Source organism: Indicator indicator, chromosome 8, assembly GCF_027791375.1.
Source record: "Indicator indicator isolate 239-I01 chromosome 8, UM_Iind_1.1, whole genome shotgun sequence".
Lineage (NCBI taxonomy): Eukaryota > Metazoa > Chordata > Aves > Piciformes > Indicatoridae > Indicator > Indicator indicator.
The window spans coordinates 34,016,726-34,036,019 of NC_072017.1; the positions used below are offsets into that span (position 1 = coordinate 34,016,726).

Here is a 19,294-nt window from a genome sequence, read left to right on the forward strand (position 1 = left end):
GGTGATAAAGGGGTGAAAGAACTGCATTGATTCAGACACAGAGGCACTTCTCAGCCATTTTACACCACTGTGAGACAGCCATGGGTACATCTGGGGAGGAAGAGCTCACTTCTGTCACTGAATGGGAGAGCAAAATGGCACAGCCTAATCCCCAAGTGCTTTCAGGTTTGGAGTATGACATCCTGTCATACTGCATTAACATGCTGTAATACAGACATCACAAAACTGAGCCAGGACAGCATGTCACTACGCTTGTGTGAGTCCCTTCATTGTAATATCTGCTGGCATCCTCTCTTTTTTGGGCTACGGGGCAGGACAGTCAGCTTTGTTCCCTTTGCTCAACGTGCTGTGCACTGATTATCATTTCACAAGCAACACCCAAGGCCTTCTAGAGTCACAGATCTAACCTGGAGAAAAGATAATACATAATACATAATTCAGCTGCAGGATCTCTGGAGACACATATTAAGGTCTAGTCAGATGAGCCCTTGCAACTCCAAGCAGTGTAAGGTGTTATCAACCCTCTTGGCACCTGAGCATTCCTAATGAGTCTCAGGTGGGGTGTTGCCCCTGTCCAGAGAATTGGATGTTAGGAAGAAGTTAGAAAGAAATTCTTCACCATGAGGGTGGTGAGACACTGGAACAGGAAGGTGGTAGAAGGTTCATCCCTGGAGGTTTTTAAGGCCAGGCTGGATGTGGCTCTGAGGAACCTGATCTAGTGTGAGGTGTCCCTGCCCATGGCAGGGGGGTTGGAACTAGGTGATCCTTGAGGTCTCCTCCAACCCTAACAATTCTATGATTCTCTGATTCTTGGGTATCTTTTCCAGCTGTGCTGCTGCCTTCATAATGCCTTGTCACACCACATGCTGGTCCAGTTTAGTATGGCCAGATCCCATATCAAATTAAATCAGTTCCCTATGGGTCTGATACTGCCCCAGCCCAACTCCCTAGGACACATGAATAAGTTAATCTATGCATACTGTGTTTAAAACACTTTTTTCTTGCCGTTTAGTTACCCAGTCAGAACAATGCTTCACACTTGAAATACTTTGAAAACTAATTTTATCCAAGTAGACCAAAACCCAATCCTATTTCCCTAAATACCAAACATTTCCACATCTCTTCACTCTCATTGTGAGGTGCTGACAAAGCTCCTGTAATTCCCCACACTACAAGGCCACAGGACTAAACCAGAATGTTGTTTTTTGTTTGTGTTTTTTTCCCATAGTGCCTACATTTCAAGTAGTTTGTTCTAAAATCTCTTAGCAAACACCATGTCTGTAAGACCAGCTAAATGCTGGCCAGTCAGCTCATTCCCCAACTCACTCTTCCCCTAACTCACCATGACTCCATGGAAAGCCCATTGCAACATTTAGATCATCCATCCTATAAGGCTGCTTACTTTAATAATACACATTTTTATTACAACCATCCTGATAGACTGAGATTTCCTCAAAACTAAAAAAAAAAAAAAAAAGAAACCTGAGAATTTAAGTCACAGTCTCGTTGTGATTCACAATTTGTTGATTTTTATCACAGGCTAGAGATAAACTAAGGTAAATTTGATCAGCAAAGTAGAATGAAGTAGAGTTTTATGAATTAATAGTTTTCTTTAAATGGTGGATAATTAAGTGTACTGTAAAACCAAGTTGAAAGCAAAATGCAAAAATGGTAAAATGCGTAAAACTCACTAGGATTTTATGGGGAACTGGTTGATTAAAAGAAGTGATAGAAATGGTGACTTATTATGCTCCTATTTGCAATGTTGAGTTGTGACTGAGGAGAATCCTGTGGGGAATGAAAACAAGAGATGAAAATTAACTAAGAAAATAACTTTGGCCCATTAATGACTGTTACTAGTTAGAGACAGAAGGACTCATTTTTCTGCTCTACTCAGGTTGGATGTAGCATCAGATGACAGAAAATCAAATGAAATTTTCATGTTTTCAGTTTTTTTGGTAAATTTAGATGCACCTTGAGGAGCAGGCAAAAAATCTACTCAGCAGTTGCTTCCACTCACAAACTTCTCCCATTTTCTGTGCTTCCTGGCAATAAACTCAGCCAAAACAACGTAGATGTCCTGGGATGTAACACCCTTGTGTTTGGAGAACACGCATAGAGCTAAAAGATGTTCGGATGTGACACTGGGCTGAATAAAAGGATGGTGCTAGTAGTAGCAAGATCCAAAAAACAACCAACCAAACAAATACCCCCCCCCCCAACATATCTGAAAGTAGATAACAAGGCAAGAAGAAATCAGAAATGGGAGAAAGATAACAGGACAGGAAGAAGATGAAAGAAGAAAAGGGCAGGAAGGCAAGAAACAGTAAAACAACAAGGATGGCAGGGAAAAAGAAGGAATTAAGAAGACCTCAAAACCCTGTTAATCCATGGCCACAAGGCCAAAACAAAACAAGAAGAACAGTTGTGTTCTGGTTCTGGGGTTTGTCTTTTCTTTGGTTTGGGTTTGTTGTTGTTGTTTGGTTGCATTTTTTTCTCAGGTTTATGGAATTTCCATTTATTGTCTTTTCTGGATTGTATTTCAATAGTAAAGAAGAGAGACAATCATTTGTGTCTGGTCTTTAGACATTATTACTAAATCACAGAATCAAGCAGGTTGGAAGAGACCTCCAAGATCAAGTCCAACCGATCACCTAACCCTAACTAATTAACTAGATCATGACACTTAGTGCCCCACCCAGTCTGGTCTTAAATACCTCCAGGGACGCTGATCCCACACCTCCCTGGGCAGCCCAATTCAATGGGCAATCTCTCTTTCTGTGAAGAATGAACTGAAACACTGAGCATAGTTTCTTTTTTGAAATTCAGGAGTCCTTGAATTCCACCAAGGTCTGAGCTTGGAGCTCTCAGAATTTCTTCTCTCTCTCTTTCTCGTTATTTTTACCTTTACACCCAGAAGACTAAGATAAGACTAAGGTTCTGACCTTGTGTTAGATGCCTGCCACTGTGATAATCAAGACAGGAAAAAAAGCAGAACTGACTGCATGATATGACATCAGTAGTTCTGTTTATACAATGCAGGGCACCGCAAGGCGCAAGACACTGATTTTAAAACACCACATGAAACAGCTAATACAAAACCACCGAAAATTCAAAACAAAACCATTCTGAAAGACAACTAGATAGTGCAAAGATAAACATCACAGTATCACACTACATTAGAGGTTGGAAGGGACATCCAGAGATCATTGGGTCCAACCCCCCTGCCAAAGCAGGATCACCTTAGGGTAGTCTGCACAGAATGCATCCAGGTGGGGTTGGAAAGACTCCAGAGAAGGAGACTCCACAACCTCTCTGGGAAGCCTGTTCCAGTGCTCCATCACCCTCACTGTAAAGAAGTTTCTCCTCATGTTGAGGTGAAACCTATGCTCAAGTTAGTTATCTACTGTTCCTTGTCTTATTTTTGTGCACCACTGAAAAGAGCATGGCCCCCTCCAATTGACACCCACCCCTCAGATATTTATAGACACTGATCAAATACCTTCTCAGTCTTCTCTTCTCAAGACTAAACAGCCCCAGGGCTCTCAGTCTCTCTTCATGGAGGAGATGCTTAGGGAATAATCCTTGTGGCTCTCTGTTGGACTGTCTCCAGCAGATCCCCGTCTCTCTTGAACTGGGAAGCCCAAAATTGGACACAGTATTCCAGGTGTGGTCTCACCAGGGCAGAGTAGAGGGGGAGAAAGACCTCCCTAGACCTGCTGGATACACTTTTCTTGATGCAACCCAGGATACCATTGGCTCTCAACATTGCTGTCCCATGGAGAACTTGCTGTCCGCTCGGACTCCAAGGTCTTTCTCCCTGGAGCTGCATTCCAGCAGGGCATCCCCTAACCTGTACTGGTGCCTGTATGGATTATATTCATTGCATGAATTACTCAATTTAACTGCTGTTTGATTTGGAATCAATATCTTATTTTGGAAAAAAAATATTTTATGGAAAAGTCACTATCATTAGAGAATATTGAGTAAAATGGCCTGTTGTAGGTTAAGGGAAATCCATAGTTAATTGGGATAAACACAAAGAAAAGTCCTCTAGAGGCTAGCGAGTCCCAGGGGGGTGGGCAGTGCATCCCAGGATATTGTAATCTGTGATTCTATTCTGTTTTCCTGTGTTTCTCTGTTTAAGGGAGTGCACAGCCTAAGCTCCCTCTCTCTTCTCTCCAGTTGGGACACCTTATGGTTTGTGGGGGAGAGCTTTTCTCTTGGCCTTGTCTGGCAGTGAATTTCCAGCTGCACCACTGGGCCTGTTGAAGCCTGCATTGGGGGCAGTCTGACCTGCTCTTGGGTCTGCTGAGGCTGAGTGGTTTCAAATGACACAGTGCTGGCCAGCTCTTCGAGGATCTACCTGACTACCTGCATGTCTATGGCATCCACCAGGTTGTGGTATTGTGCTACCATTAAACAGTGCATGAACTTGCTGCTTTACAACTCTCCTGGGTATATCATCTCAAATAAGATAAATGGCTACACTTGCAGAGTAGAAATTACTCCGTCCTTCCTGGAATGCCTATGTAGAACAATAGAGTTTAATTAGCCTAGAACGAGCTTCTTATTCAGAGGCAGATTGAAAGAAAGTATATTTAGATTAGGTATTGGGAAGAAATTCTTTACTCTGAGGTACCAGAAGAAGCTGCCCAGAAAAGTTGTGGATGCCCCTTTCCTGGAAGTGCTCAAGCATGGGTTGGATGGGGCTTTGAGCAACAAGACCTAGAGGCTGGTGCCTCTGCCCATGGCAGGGGCAGTGGAACTAGATGATGTTTTGGGTCCTTTTCTACCCAGACCATTTTGTGACTGTGTGCTTCAGCTCAGCCTGGGTATTTCTATGCATTTTGCCATGTAGATGTGCCCCATGTCCCGTTTTCAAATCAACAGAAGAAGAATGGAATATTCTGATTTTCCAGAGGACTACCAACTTCAGCACACAGTGGCACCACACTCTAGCACTAACAGAGTTGCACAAGAAACAGAGATATTTGTAGGTCAAGATCACAAATGCATCTGCAGTTTTTAACACTTGGACCTTTCAGGCTAATAATAGGATCCACTCTGCAACACTGACATTTGCAACCAATATCAGCTTTCAACATTTTGCTTTGTCCTGGGGCATGTCTTCAGTGCAGAATCGACCCTCTGCAAACACTGCAGAAAGCTATAATGCAGGAAGGAGCAAGGAATGGGACTAATTTTAGCTAAATGTTGTTGTTTCAGTCCTCCCTCTGCATTCTGAAGTTTATTTCCAATACTACAGATACTTTTTATTTATTTATTTATTTACACACACCCTCCCTTTCTAATTGCACATATACGAGCTATCCAATATCAAGAGAAATACATTCCCAGAAAATCTGCAGGTTGAAGGCAGTGACGTTTCTAGGAGAAGAGGGATTTATCTACAGTGTTTCAGTGAGCCTTAAGAGCAGTTAGCCCTGCAGTACTTTCAATTTCATCTGGAGTACTTCCTTGAGATTGATATTGTAACATGAAACTTCCCAAACAAACACAAACAACAGTGTTGAACTGTGGTCGTAGGGTTAGTTGCTGGCTGGCTAAAAATTACTGATTTATACTATGGAAATTATTTAGAAAATCAGCAAACACTGGGGAAAACAAACAAACAAACATCTCAGAGGAAGCATAGATGCTTCCAGATCACAAAAACTTGGGGATTTACTGTTAGAAGAGGCTTAAGTGCTATTATAATAATATTGTTCAAAATCATCAATTCCTTCCTTCCCATTCAAAACCTCTAAGATCACAAATAAAAACAAAACAAAACAAAAAACCCCAAACAAACAAAAAAAAACCCAAAACAACTATATATTAGATAATCCAGAATTAACCCTAAACCCAAACAAGACCTGCAGTTATTTTGTTCCAAAATAATTCATTGGATAAAAAGCAGTACCCTTTCTAGTACATTTAATCCTTAGGATCTCATACTTTAAATCTTTCTTCTATAATCATATCAGCTAGATTTTAAGTGAGAGTCAAGGTTGTGATATAATTCACTGAATGGCTGGAGCTGATAACAGCCTGCACTAAAGCATGCACTATGGAGGCAGACTGAGAGAGTTGGGGCTGTTCAGTCAGGAGAGGAGAAGGCTCTGAGGAGACCTTATTGTGGCCTTCCAGTATCTGAAGGGGGCTACAAGAAAGCTGGGGAGGGACTTTTTAGGGTGTCAGGTAGTGATAGGATTAGGGGAAATGGAGTAAAACTGGAAGTGGGTAGATTCAGATTGGATGTTAGGAAGAAATTCTTCCTCATGAGGGTGGTGAGACACTGGCACAGGTTGCCCAGGGAGGTGGTAGAAGCCTCATCCCTGGAGGTTTTTGCAGCCAGGCTGGATATGGCTCTGAGCAACCTGCTGTAGTGTGAGGTGTCCCTGCCCATGGCAGGGGGGTTGGAACTGGCTGATCCTTGAGGTCCCTTCCAACCCTGACAATTCTGAGTCTATGTTATATTAAGCAAAGCTGTTTGCAAACTTCAGGAGTTTGAAGCAAAGGAAAACACACAACATTTGTGTCTTTGAATTTCTTATGCATAGCATGCCTCACACACACTCAGATGTGTTTGCAGTAGTAGCTGCACACAACTATTCATGCTGTGGCAGCACTTGGTGAAAGGAAGGCTGTGTCCCTTACAACAGTCCTGTGCTGGGTCACTCCCACTGTAGTATCATCATGAGCCACAATTGCAAAGTGTTTTTCTTAATGCACCCTCCTGGATCACAGGATGTTAGGGGTTGGAAAGGACCTCTGGAGATCTTTGAGACCAACCTCCCTGGCAGAGCAGGACCATAGAATCTAGCACAGGAACACATCCAGATGGGGCTTGAAAGTTTCCAGAGAAGGAGACTCCACAGCCTCTCTGGGGAGCCTGTTCCAGTGCTCTGGGACCCTTACAGTAAAGAAGTTCTTCTTCATGTTGAGGTGGAACTTTCTGTGCTGTAGTTTACATCCACGGCCCCTTGTCCTATCACAGGGCACAAGTGAGCAGAGGCTGCCCCTTCCTTCCTGTCACCTAGCCCTCAGATATTTTAGATTGATTAGATCTACTCTTAGTCTCCTCTCCAAGACTGAACAGCCCCAGGGCTCTCAGCCTCTCCTGATAAGGCAGTGCTCCAGTCCCTTAATCATCCTTGTAGCCCTCCACTGGAGTCTCTTAAGCAGACCCCTGTCTCTCTTGAACTGGGGAGCCCAGAACTGGATGCAGTATTCCAGGTGGAGTCCTCACTAGGGCAGATTCTAGGAAAAGTTAAAAAAAAATGCTGTCACAGTGAGAACAGAGTTCCACTCTCCCGTTTAAGGTGAATGCCTCTGAGATGTAGTCAGATAGCACAGGTAATGCTAAAAACCATAAGGCAGGGAAAGAGGCTACACTCTTTGCTGCCTGATGCCAACCAGCTGGAAGCTGGTGACTCCTGTTGCCTAGGGAGGTGGGAAACCACCTCCAGTTTGCCAAGCTGTTACCTTTCTTTCAGTCATGCCTTTCTTCAGCAGCAAACCAAAAACATACTATGCAAGTGGTACATGTTGAGATCTTACATTTAAGTTCAACTTTCTGCTTCTCCATATCCTGGTTTGTGGGCTGATGTCACTAGACAGAGATGACCTGCTATAAAAGAATGGGAAGAAATACAGGCAGGAGCATGGGGTAAGACACCAAAGCAGGAAGGAGAAGCTCCTGGGCCAGAAGGGCATAGCACCCTCCCTACAGAAAGCAGAAGATCCTGAAAACAGGAGGGAGAGAAGATATTAGGGAAAGGAGAGCATAAACACAAAACCCCATAGCTGGAAAGGGAAATAGGGACAGGGCTGCTCCTATGCAGCCTGAGAACAGACAGCAGCTATTGGGGCAACGTGGGCCTTGGGCTTTGCAGAGCAATTGCAAACCGGGTGGGCTGGAAGCACTTGGCAGCAAGAGCTGAGGAGAGGAAGGAAAGGGAGGGAGCTGCCACGATTTGTCCAGCAGGGAATGGGAGAAGGCAGGAAACACAGTTCTGATGCCAGCACTGCCCCAGTGCTCCTCCTGCTCCCCCAGGCATATGGCTGGCATGGCCCAAGCATGAGCAGAGAGCTGCTGGAAATTACTAAATTCCCCAAGGAAACAGTGTTGTTTCCACAAAGCCTGCACAAAGTACCCATCAAACAGCTCCTGCATAGCGAGCCACCACACAGAATACTGAAAAAGCAGCTGAAAAGTCATTGAGGGCTCTATCTCAACAAAAAAACATAATGAGAAGAGTTGGGTGATTGCCCCCATGTTTTACTGAGTATCTGAAACATCTCAAGCACAGCATGGTTTGCTCTCTGTGTGTATGGACATAGAATTCTGGGCCAGTTTCGTGGTTTCTTTTATTGTCTCAGAAGAAATGCAAGCTCCCTACCAAGAGCTTTTAATCACAAGCTTTCTCAGTGTGTTTTCTCCTTCTGTGTGAAGTTTGGTGGATATCTTTATCACTGTGTATTACAGAGGGATGAGCACATTGTTTGCACACCATAAAATAATAAATGTGCTCAGCATGCTCATCAGTACTCCAGCCTGCCTTGGACAAAGGCTCCAGGCTCTGCACTTCACTTTATTTAAACCTGTCAAACCTATTTAATAGGTTTTAATTAAGCTCTTTAAAGCTATTTAAACCACCAGATTATCACTCTGTGATGGTGATGTATTTGTCTGTCCAAGTGTAAGATAAAAGGTAGGAGTTACTAAGGGTTATTTTATAGCATGAAAAACAAATCACCACCCCCCTTGTGTTAGTCATGCTAAATCAGATGGAAAATATCTTCACTGGATGCAGTTTTATATAGAAAGAGCTTTATACATATTGTGCATTGCTGGGTAGAAAAAGATAAAGAAAGAAAGGGGAGCCCCTTCCCTTGCAACAGGAAGAGCAGGAGCGTTGGTGTAAGTCACCTCCACCCAGAAGGCAGAGAGAAAACTACATCCTTCTCCAAGTAATGCTTACAATGTTTTTTCCTTACCGTGCTATTTGCAAGCCTATTTTTGTTTCCCAGGAAAGAGCATGTTTGGGTAGGGCAGATACAAAAGAGCCAGAGGGGAAGCTGAGCCCAGGTCAATCAGTAGCTGTCCTTTGCAATGTGTTGCAGCAGTTAGTAAAATCATAGTTGTGTTTGTGGCCCAAATGCATCTCCAGCAACATGAGTAATTGTATCATTCAGGAAAGGGTCACTGCAGTTTCTGCTATGATGTATTTATTTTTAGCACATCCTGTATCAGCCTAGACACCCATTTCAGCCACACCCAGTGGCCCATGCCACTCTGTTCCTGACAAAGCTCTGAAAGCCTCTGGAGCATCAAAACCTGTTCCTGTCCAAAAACTTCTGTGGAAACACTGTAAATTGCTTCTATACTTAATGGAATTCCATGCTCAGTTGAGTCCTTCCTCATCTTTTCCATGCTGCTTTAGAACAAAGGTTAAATGGTACAAGGGATCCCAAAAGGAAAGCCCAAAATGGTCTTTGCAAGCCCAAAGTGGAGTAAGGTCTCACTGGAGTTACATTACAGGCAAGGCTGAAGGATGTGCTTTGAGAACTGATTTCTGTAACTGGTATATATAGCTCATGAAAACCTCCTTGTCTGAGACTGTCTTGCCAAGCTGATAGAGGACTCACATTAGTTTGAATTTCTACCAATCTGATACATCTGCTAAACTCAGATACGAAACTGAAATGCTTTTCTCACATGCTTTATGTTCCAAAATGTTCCAATTAAAAGAAAACAAAAACCAAAGGAGAGTACCAGAAGCAGACGGGAAACAGTGAGGACCTATACTATCAAAGAACAGTGGAACCCTATTCAGGATGCTCAGGTCCCACTCAGTGCTCTGGGAGGTCATGGTGAGCTGGGAGCTGATCATCTGGTGAACAGCCTATAGACATCACTTTGACTTTTATGGGCAAATAGTGCAACTTTATTCCCCATGACAAACTACTGTAAATGAGTTGTTTCATTCCTACTCAAACCCTTCAGCTCTTCTTCTCCCTCAACCATTTCTTCCATAAATGACCAGGCCTCATTTTCCATTTTGTATCTGAAACCAGCATGTTCTGCCAGTCCTTGGGAATGCAGGGTGAAAGCAATTAGAGAGGAAACAGACAGTGCAATAAAAGAAAGTGTCACTAAGCCAATAAGACAAATTGTGCACTGGTACACCTAAATTCAACGGTATTAAGAAGCACTAGCCACATGGCTCCATTAGCACAGGGAAATAAAGCAAAGGGAAATAATGGATTCCTCTGAAGCCATCTGCAATAAACAGGTTAAAATGTGCAGAGAATCAAAACCCAGGTTGTGAATCCTGCACCAGGAGCCTTTTGCCTTTAATACCTGTGCTGTGTCTTTCCCTTGTAGTCACTGGCACACCTCAGGGGACTGGGTTATTTGGCATAGATCTTCAATAAGTTTTTCCTCTTGTTAGATGTTAGAAACCACTCTAATGAGCTGTTGCCAGTCCAACTGTTTGGCAAATACATTTCACACAATCACAGAATGTTAGGGGCTAGAAGGGACCTCAAAAGCTCATTCAGACCAACCCCCCTGCCAGAGCAGGATCACCTACACCAGATCACACAGGAAGTCATCCAGGAGGGTCTTGAATATCTCCAGAGAGGGAGACTCCACAACCCCCCTGGGCAGCCTGTTCCACTGTTCTGTCACCCTCACAGTGAAATAATTCTTCCTCCTGTTTCCATGGAACTTCCTATGCCTCAGCTTCCACCCATTGCCCCTTGTCCTGTCATTGGGTATTTGCTGCCTTCTGAACCACAGCAAATATATTAATATTTCTCTTAAAAGAAAAAAAAAAACCTCTCAAAAGAGAACCTAAAGATGCTCTACTGTAATATCCTTTCTAGGCAGCCAGCTTTTAGTATTGGCTATAATTTCCAAGATCTGTGTGTTTTGTGGCAAAGCAGAGATGAATTCCACAGGATGTCCAGAAAGCTCTTTAATTCAAAAAATTCAGCAGTTTTCAGCAAGAGATTTTAACAGTCCTGTGCAGAAATGTGTCACTACAATCAAAGAGTGTGCTGGCCTCAGACATTATTTTTGACATGCCACAGACATCTAATGAGGTTTGGACATTTTGAAAGGAGTTTCAAAGAGTCTGTAATTCCTGACCACAAAAATACCCCTCAAATTTTTGCTTTTGGGGAAGTGGCAGCAGAAGCATTAGCCATGTCTCATTCCCAAAGTCACTCTTGGCTACTGGATATGACATGGGGAGTTTGAGCATGAAAAATACTTGAATTTCTCCTTTCTTGCCATGGTGATATTTTTGCTTCCACAGCCTTCAAATGAGTTTGGAAATACTGATATTTACATCACCCATATTGTTGTGATATATAACTCATGCTGAGATGAGAAGGAATAATTAATCTGTCAAAGAAAGATGATTTCAGACTGCCCTCACACGAGCACTGTATTTCAAATAAAACACTGTATTTCAAATAAAACACTGTATTTCAAATAAAAGCCTAGGATCAATGATGAGCATGCAAAGAAGTAGGAAAACTAGTGAAAAATGAAGGAATATATGGGGCTGTGATCACTTCAAATAATTATAATGTAGTAAGAACACATCTCAGCAAATAAATTATTTGACAGAGGAAAATAATGTGAATCCTTGAGCAGGAAGGTTAGTAAAGCTCCTGGCACTATTTTCCTCATGACTAACTAAAATCCAAAGCTTTTGCCATTCTGAGCAGTTGTTGCCTCAATAGCCAAACCTCTCAACCCCAAATATATTAGTCTTCTGCTAAAGATTATGAAAGATGAAATCTGCAGGAAGAATAAACATCTCATTAATATAATCAAGGATTTAACTGATTTAAGCATAAACATTTGATTACATTGACACTCCTCAAACAGATACCACACTGAGAAATCATGGCATTAAGACAAGTTAATGTGCTTTATAGAATGATCTTCAAGAAATCTTCACACAAGCTCAGAAACATTCAGGTTGGAAAAGACCCTCAGGATCACCAAGTCCAATCCAGAACCCTACTCTGCAAGGTTCACCCCTAAACCATATCCCTGAGCACCACATCCAAACCACCTTTAAACACATCCAGGGTTGGTGACTCAATCACCTCCCTCGGCAGCACATTCCAATCCCTGACCACTCTTGATGGGAAAATTTTTTTCCTCATGTCCAGTCTAAACCTATCCAGTTGCATCTTGAGGCCGCTCCCTCTTCTTCTATCACTAATTACCTGTGAGAAGAGACCAGCACCAGTCTCTTTGCAAGGTCCTTTCAGGTAGTTGTAGAGAGCCAGGAGGTCTCCCCTCAGCCTCCTCTTTTTCCAAACTAAACAGCCCCAGCTGACTCAATTGTTCTTCATCAGATTTATTCTCCAGGCCCTTCCCCAGCTTCCTTGCCCTCCTCTGCACTCACTCCAGCACCTCCACATCTCTCCTGTTTTGAGGTACCCAAAACTGAACACAATACTCAAGGTGTGGCTTCACCAGAGCTGAGTACAAGGTGACAATCACCTCCCCACTCCTGCTGGACACAGCATTTCTAATCCCAGCCAGGATGCCTTTGGCTTTCTTGGCTACCAGGGCACGCTGCTGGCTCATATTCAGCTGCTTGTCGATTAGAACCCCCCAGACAAAGCAAAGCTGGTGCAGTGTTCCCATCCTGGCAGAACACATCATTTCATTAGAGTGATAAGACAAGGCAGAAAGGTTACAGCAGATAAATGTGATGCAAGACTATGTGCCATTTGCTCTGTGGTTTCAGCAAGATGAGATGGATTACAGCACACAGCTAATAGCCAGGAACATGTCAGTGCTATTGGGAAAAAGAGATTCAAATTGTTGTAAAAATCCTCCATTGACAGACAGGGTAGGATTTTCACCTGCACCCACTCTGCAGATAAAGGCAGTAAGAAAATCCTTGCCCTGTTACTAGTTTGAAATGTAACCTTCAGACCATTAGCTAGCTAGTTTGGTCTGACAGATGTTGGTGTCTGTTCTGCCTGCTGAGAAAAAAAATACACACCTAGAATTAATCTGGACCCCTCCCAACCAACCTCTAGTACATATGCAAGTAGTATCAGAGGGCTTCCTACTCCCTTTCTAGCTCTCCTGCAAGGGGACAATACCCTAGTAGGTTATACCTGCTGAATTGTGCTCCCTTAGAGTCATTATATCAGCAAGTGATCATCTGAGCACAGCTTTCTCACACAGAGGTGTAGGTTCAGAAGACACAACACAGATATAGCATCATATGATGTCAAATCACTTTTCCTGTTGCAGGTAGGTCTGCCCGATACGGAGTGCTGCTGTTAGAGCATCCAAGGATCCACTTTCCCAAAATGAATGCCAAGCTATCACTGCCTGATAGCTCAGGTGCTGGGGCAATGGCAATGGCATGCATGGCAAGACTCAGGATTTCAACTCTTTTGTTTAAACCTGGGACATCTATCTTTAGAGTGCTAGCTGAAACCAAAAGTAAATCTTTGGAGCCAGGTCTTTAATGCTTGTATTTCACAGAATCACAGAAACATTCAGGTTGGAAAAGACCCTCAGGATCACCAAGTCCAACCAATAACCCTACTCTACAAGGGTCACCCCTGAACCATATCCCCAAGCATCACATCCAAACCACCTTTAAAACACATCCAGGGTTGGTGACTCAACCACCTCCCTGGGCAGCACACTCCAATGCCTGATCACTCCTTCCATGAAAAAAATTTTTCCTACTGTCCAGTCTAAACCTACCCAGTCACAGCTTGAGGCCATTCCCTCTTGTTCTATCATTAATCACCTGTGAGAAGAGACCAGCACCAACCTCTCCACAACATCCTTTCAGGTACTTGTAGAGAGCAATGAGGTCTCCCCTCAGCCTCCTCTTTTTCAAACTAACCATCCCCAGCTCCTTCAGTTGCTCTTCATCAGATTTATTCTCTGTTGCCCTCCTCTGCACTTGCTGCAGTACCTCGAAATTTGTTATTTGGAAGTAACAGCTGCTACACACACCAATGTAACATTGTTTCTCTGTTTACAGAATTGCAAAATAAACCCATTAAAGGGTCTTCCTTGAGTTGTCTCATCAAAATAAACACAAACACCACCCCACCTTTCCTTCACGAGGAATACAAATAATAAGGATTTTTTTTTTCCCATGTGGTTTTGCTGTGGGACCTTACTCATCTTCAGTAACGTTAGCCTGACTACCAAATGGTTCCAGTTAATCATACTCCCTTCCCTAGGTTAAAAGTTTCTTAAAGATAATTTTTAATTTGTGTTTTTGCAGGTTTTTTTTTTTCCCACACAGGATTCAGATGTGTAAACAATTGGTGATCAAATTCAAGGTCTTTTCCTAGCCAGAAAAAGAAAACCAAAATCAAACCCAAACAAAAACGTAAAAGCCTCAGCTGATCTTCTTTCCTGATTTCTCAAGGAGTAAAGATAAATATGAACTCAAGGTACTAATACAGATAAAAGGGACAGCTAAATAAAAGAGAAAACATTCTGGTAAGTTTTCAGAGGAGACAACTATTTGTTGGGCATGTTCTGTGGCATTACGTACACTGAGTTTTGGAGTCAAATGCTGCAGGCAACTTGCCCTTCAAATTCAGTTTCTATTTCTTTTGGCTGCAAAACATAATGTCCTTATCAAGCAGGTATCAAGCCATCTGCTTCTGTACTCAGTAAATGCAGGACACTTGCATTTGGGTTTGGGGCTAAAATCCATTAGGCAAAACTGGTCTGTGTATGCAGCACTAATGGTCCTGCTGGCAGGGGGACTGGACTCAACGATCTTCAGAGGTCCCATCCAACCCCTAACATCCTGTGATCCTGTAATGAATTAAAGGAATGTGGCAGGAAGGGAAAAAAAATACATAAAAAAGAAAAAAGAATAAATCTCAACAGGAACAAAATCTTAAGTAAAGGCTACAATAAGCTCCAGCACTACAATGGGATTTTTGCAAAAGCCAGGCTAGCAAACTGCTAGGATGGCTGAAAAGACCAAAACACTCTTCTTCTTCTTCTTCTTCTTCTTCTTCTTCTTCTTCTTCTTCTTCCCCCCCTCTTCCCCCTATTTTTTTCCTTCTCACAACTGGCAAACTCTCCAGACATACAAAGTTTGGGTTCAAGCAAGCTGAAGGTGTGAAAAAGCAGCTGGTTATCTAAAGCCTGTTTACATTTCTCAAATTTTCAGAGATGAGACAATGGTCCAGCTGTGACAGTCTGTGTCTTGCAGGTCTCTCCAAAAGCATAGCCATAAATAATAGCCCAGAACGAGAGGAGACCATACTCAAAAGCTTTAATTGGTCAAAAGAGTTGAGTTAGTATTTAATTTAATTTAATTTAATATTTTTTAAAGACCTGAAGGCTTGTGAGGCAAGAGCACAGAAGATAGAAAAGGAAAAGGCTATCCATCTTCTCTAGTTATCAGAGCAGAATTCAAGCAAATGTATGTCAGCACTACAGGAGCCCTGGTTTAGTGGTAGTTCTCTGAAGCCATCAGCCTGGGAGCTGAGCTTAATCTGCTGTGGTGTAGGGCTGGAATGATGTCCCAGGCTCCACAGCATCCCCTTAGTGGGGAAAGGAGTTGGAAGGCACGTAACTTAAGGCTGACCCACAGGAACAGCTCCAAATTTCTTCAGTGGCCTTTGGACCAAGCCTCTCAATACCAAGACTTTTATCCTACCTTTCAAAAATGAAAAGCATCCTTGGGGTTTTTTTGGTAATGCCATCACTTTTGATAAGAGGACACTTGGAGATAGGTACTGCTAGCTGTCAACAGGGGTCACTAATCAGACATCCATAAACCCACCATTGTACATCTACCACACAACACAGTCCATTCCAGTTCCTACATTTGAGTGCACAACCTGAATGCATCCAGACTGATGCCAAGAAGAGCACAACCCAACTCTTTTCTGCTGTCATTTCTGCAGGATAAAATCTGGCTGCCTGAGGGGGAAGGAAGCTATTGTATGCTCCAAATACTTTGTGGAGGGGACCTGTTATGCTGTGCAGCCATAGTCATGCCATATCACAAGGCCAAGGCACAGGAAGGTGTAAGTACCTACATTAGAAGCATGTGCCACTTCCTCTCCCCTCATATTTTAGAAGAACAAACTTCACCTTGACACATTTCAAAAGTAATTACATCTTAATGCAGACTCAGAATTATTTATATTTGATTACTACCATTTGACAATTTTTCTTTGACTCATCCCAGTGCTGTCTTTTTTTTCCTTTTGAATCTGGGAATGCTATTAATCAACCCAGAAAGCATTTTATCTTGAGTAAGATTTTGGAGCAAGTAAGATTAAAGGGCAGTATGCCAGGAGAACTGAACAATGTGACATGAGCATGGAGGAATCCCTGCTTTAAGCATGTTATTGAGCTCTCAAAGGGTTGAGAAAATCGTTGAGAGGAGGGATAAGTTGTCAGGAGGCTATCGGCCTCCACAGCTGTACATAACTGAGCCTCCAGTACCTTCCTGGCAGAATGTAAATCCCATAAAAACATGAGGGACTTCTGAGAATGCAGGATCCCAAGCTGAATTAGAAAATCACCAAGAAGGTGCTGCCAGCATACAAGCTGAAGACAAGGCATGAAATTTGGAAGCTCCAGAGGAGACTCAGTATGTACTTTCCTAACCACAGTGGAAACATCCTCAGCCACTTCTGCATGATTTACGAAAGATACAGAGACACGCAGCTTGTGTGTATTATGTGAAGAGGCTGCAAGCCCACACATTACTCATCTTGGTAAGCTCTGAAGACAAACTACCCCAAAACCTGGGGGAGGGAATATTAAAACTCCAGGGTTTGACCTTCTCTAAATTTTACTGAGCATAGTTTCAAAGTACTAAAAGTGTTTCCAAGCAACTGGAGAAATGTCTTGCTGCTGTCTTCAATGCTCGAACAAGGGAGACTGAGCATGAGGGAGACTGATATCAGCCTCCTTACCATCCATTCCTCCTTTCAGATCATAAAATCCTGCTGCTACAGCCCAGAGGTTCAGGACACTTTAGAGATCACAAACAGTGGAAATTCAAAGAGTTTGGTCCAGCCTCATAGAACAGACAATGAAACTGCTTCTGTCTTAACAGGTCAGTGCATAGGGCAGCCTGAAGGAAGCTTCAACAGAAGATGGACTTTTCCTTTCGCCAGCTAGATAAAGACATACTTCTAATTTCCCCACACACATTCTTCATTTTCTAGTGGAAATTTGTCAACAGAATTTCACTGCTGTGCCTACCTTGCAAAGAAGCATTAAAAAATTACTTTTATAAAACCAAAATTGTCCAGAGTAAATATATTTTATATAAAATCTGCTTATTCACCATCACCAGTTCTGCCCTGCTCATATCATGCAGAGGAGGGAAAATCCTTTTTAAAGACAAGATTGTATAAAATTGACAGAATTCCTCCCACCTTTGCATCTTGCTTTCTGGTAAGCTTTATGGACTGTTGCGTTAAATATACTCCATTTGATCTGATTCCACTTTGCTTTTCAGAAGCTGTGAAATGAAAGGCTTCCAATGACAGGAAGGCTATTTTTTACTAGGAGTAGCAGACAGAGAATAAATAGTGCCTCAAAACAGACTTTTGGGGCTTGTACATGTTTAACATAGTTTTAAAATCAGGTCTTCCTGTGGCACAATCTTATTTTTAATCTCTTTTACTGTTTTTTTTTTTCCCTAACAGCAGTGAGCCCAAGCAGTAACATAAGTTACACCACAAAAGACATGTTGAGATTTTAACACAATCTGAGCAAAAGCTGATTAACCTTTTGGGGTTTTTAGATCAGTTAATCCAGTATTATAATTTTTTAAACTTCTGATGCACAAAATCTGTTACAAGCAATCTATAGCCATTTCTGGAAGCTTTGGTGAGAAATACTCACACTAGAGGGCCAGCAAATGAAAGTGCATGTAAAAAGCAGATTTGACTTCAAATGTATCTTTTGAGAAAGGTGATGATAGACAGGCCCTTGCTAGAGTTTCTCTCACCTTTTCAGGTTTTATTAATTAGCTCCACTTTTAAAGCAGGATCTTTCAAGCTGAAGAGCAATGAAAACAGCAGTTCAGTGACTGTATGAATACCACAAAGTTTGATTAAATCTGTGCATTTGAGAATAATTTCTAGAAGACGTTGCAGCCAGTAACTGATACTGTCCCGAGGCATCCCTCATTATTTTATTCATTAAATGCTGTAAGCCCCTATATCTTTGGGGGCAAAACTAGGATAATTTCTGAGAGAGCGCCTTGGCCAAACTTACTGCTGGCATGGTGCCATGGAAATCCACCAGGAGAGATTTGCAAGAGCAGTATTTGCAAAATCTGACAAACATTTCACTTCCCCCCTTAAAACCATCTCTACGAAAGATGCTTTTATTACAATGAAGAAAAACTGAGCAGAAAGCCTTTGTAAATATACTTCTGCTTTTAACTCCTCTCAGACTGAGATGCTTCATGACACCAAGAGAGCTGTCATGAAAATACAATACCAGGAAAGTTTTTTCCACAGAATACATAGAACTCAACTACGAGTTAGTACCTGCTCCTCCAACACAGAGCCTTTCAATCACTGAACTGGGGAAAAAAAAAAAAGAAAAAAACAGAAAAAAAAACACCTCAAAAAGTAAAAAAGCACCTACCTACTGACAGCTAAGCTTTTGCTCATAAGGCACCCCACAGATGTGACAAGTCTATCCAAAAAAGCCAAAGAACTTACCTCCCACAGTGCAAGCACAGAATACAGCTAGCAAAAAGAAGGCAATCCCCAGGAGCTTCATGCTTGGTGGTGGCAGTGGTGGTGCTGCCAGCTCTCCCGTACACAGCTGGGCAGGGAGTGCTCTCTCACTCTGAGGCAGGCCTTAATTACTCCATGGAAAAAGGTGTGTAGAAACTGTGCCTAGTCACTGCCCATTCCTGCTTATTTTGGGGACTTTGATAAAGAACAGGAGGAAATACAACATACTCCCTCTGGGAGTTCAGTACGGAGGAGATTTATTGTTTCAGTTCTTACAGGAACTCCTTTTCTTTGGCAGTGAACTGTGTTTTTGTTAATACATTATTTTGTTCTTCTTTTGACCATGAGGTCAAGAAGGTTTTTGAACAGAGGCAGATCTTTCTTTAGAATATACTATAGATCACCAGCATTCATAGTGGAGCTGGGGATACTTTTAAAAGGGACAGTTATGAGTGGTGAAGGAGCCCAGGCAGTGTGAAAAAAAGGCAACCAGCAGCAGAGGAGCAAAACAAGCAACAGCAGC

At 42.5% G+C, this 19,294-nt stretch overlaps 1 protein-coding gene across 1 annotated transcript in view; it reads right to left on the reverse strand.

The window, feature by feature from the left end:
* EMCN (endomucin) overlaps nt 1–18,868 on the reverse strand; it is a 62,549-nt gene extending 43,681 nt beyond the window's left edge. The window contains exon 1 of the mRNA XM_054383077.1: nt 18,754–18,868. Coding sequence (XP_054239052.1) covers nt 18,754–18,814 — 61 coding nt within the window. The 5' untranslated portion in view covers nt 18,815–18,868. The remainder of the gene's footprint in view (nt 1–18,753) is intronic.
* Nucleotides 18,869–19,294: the final 426 nt, after the last annotated feature.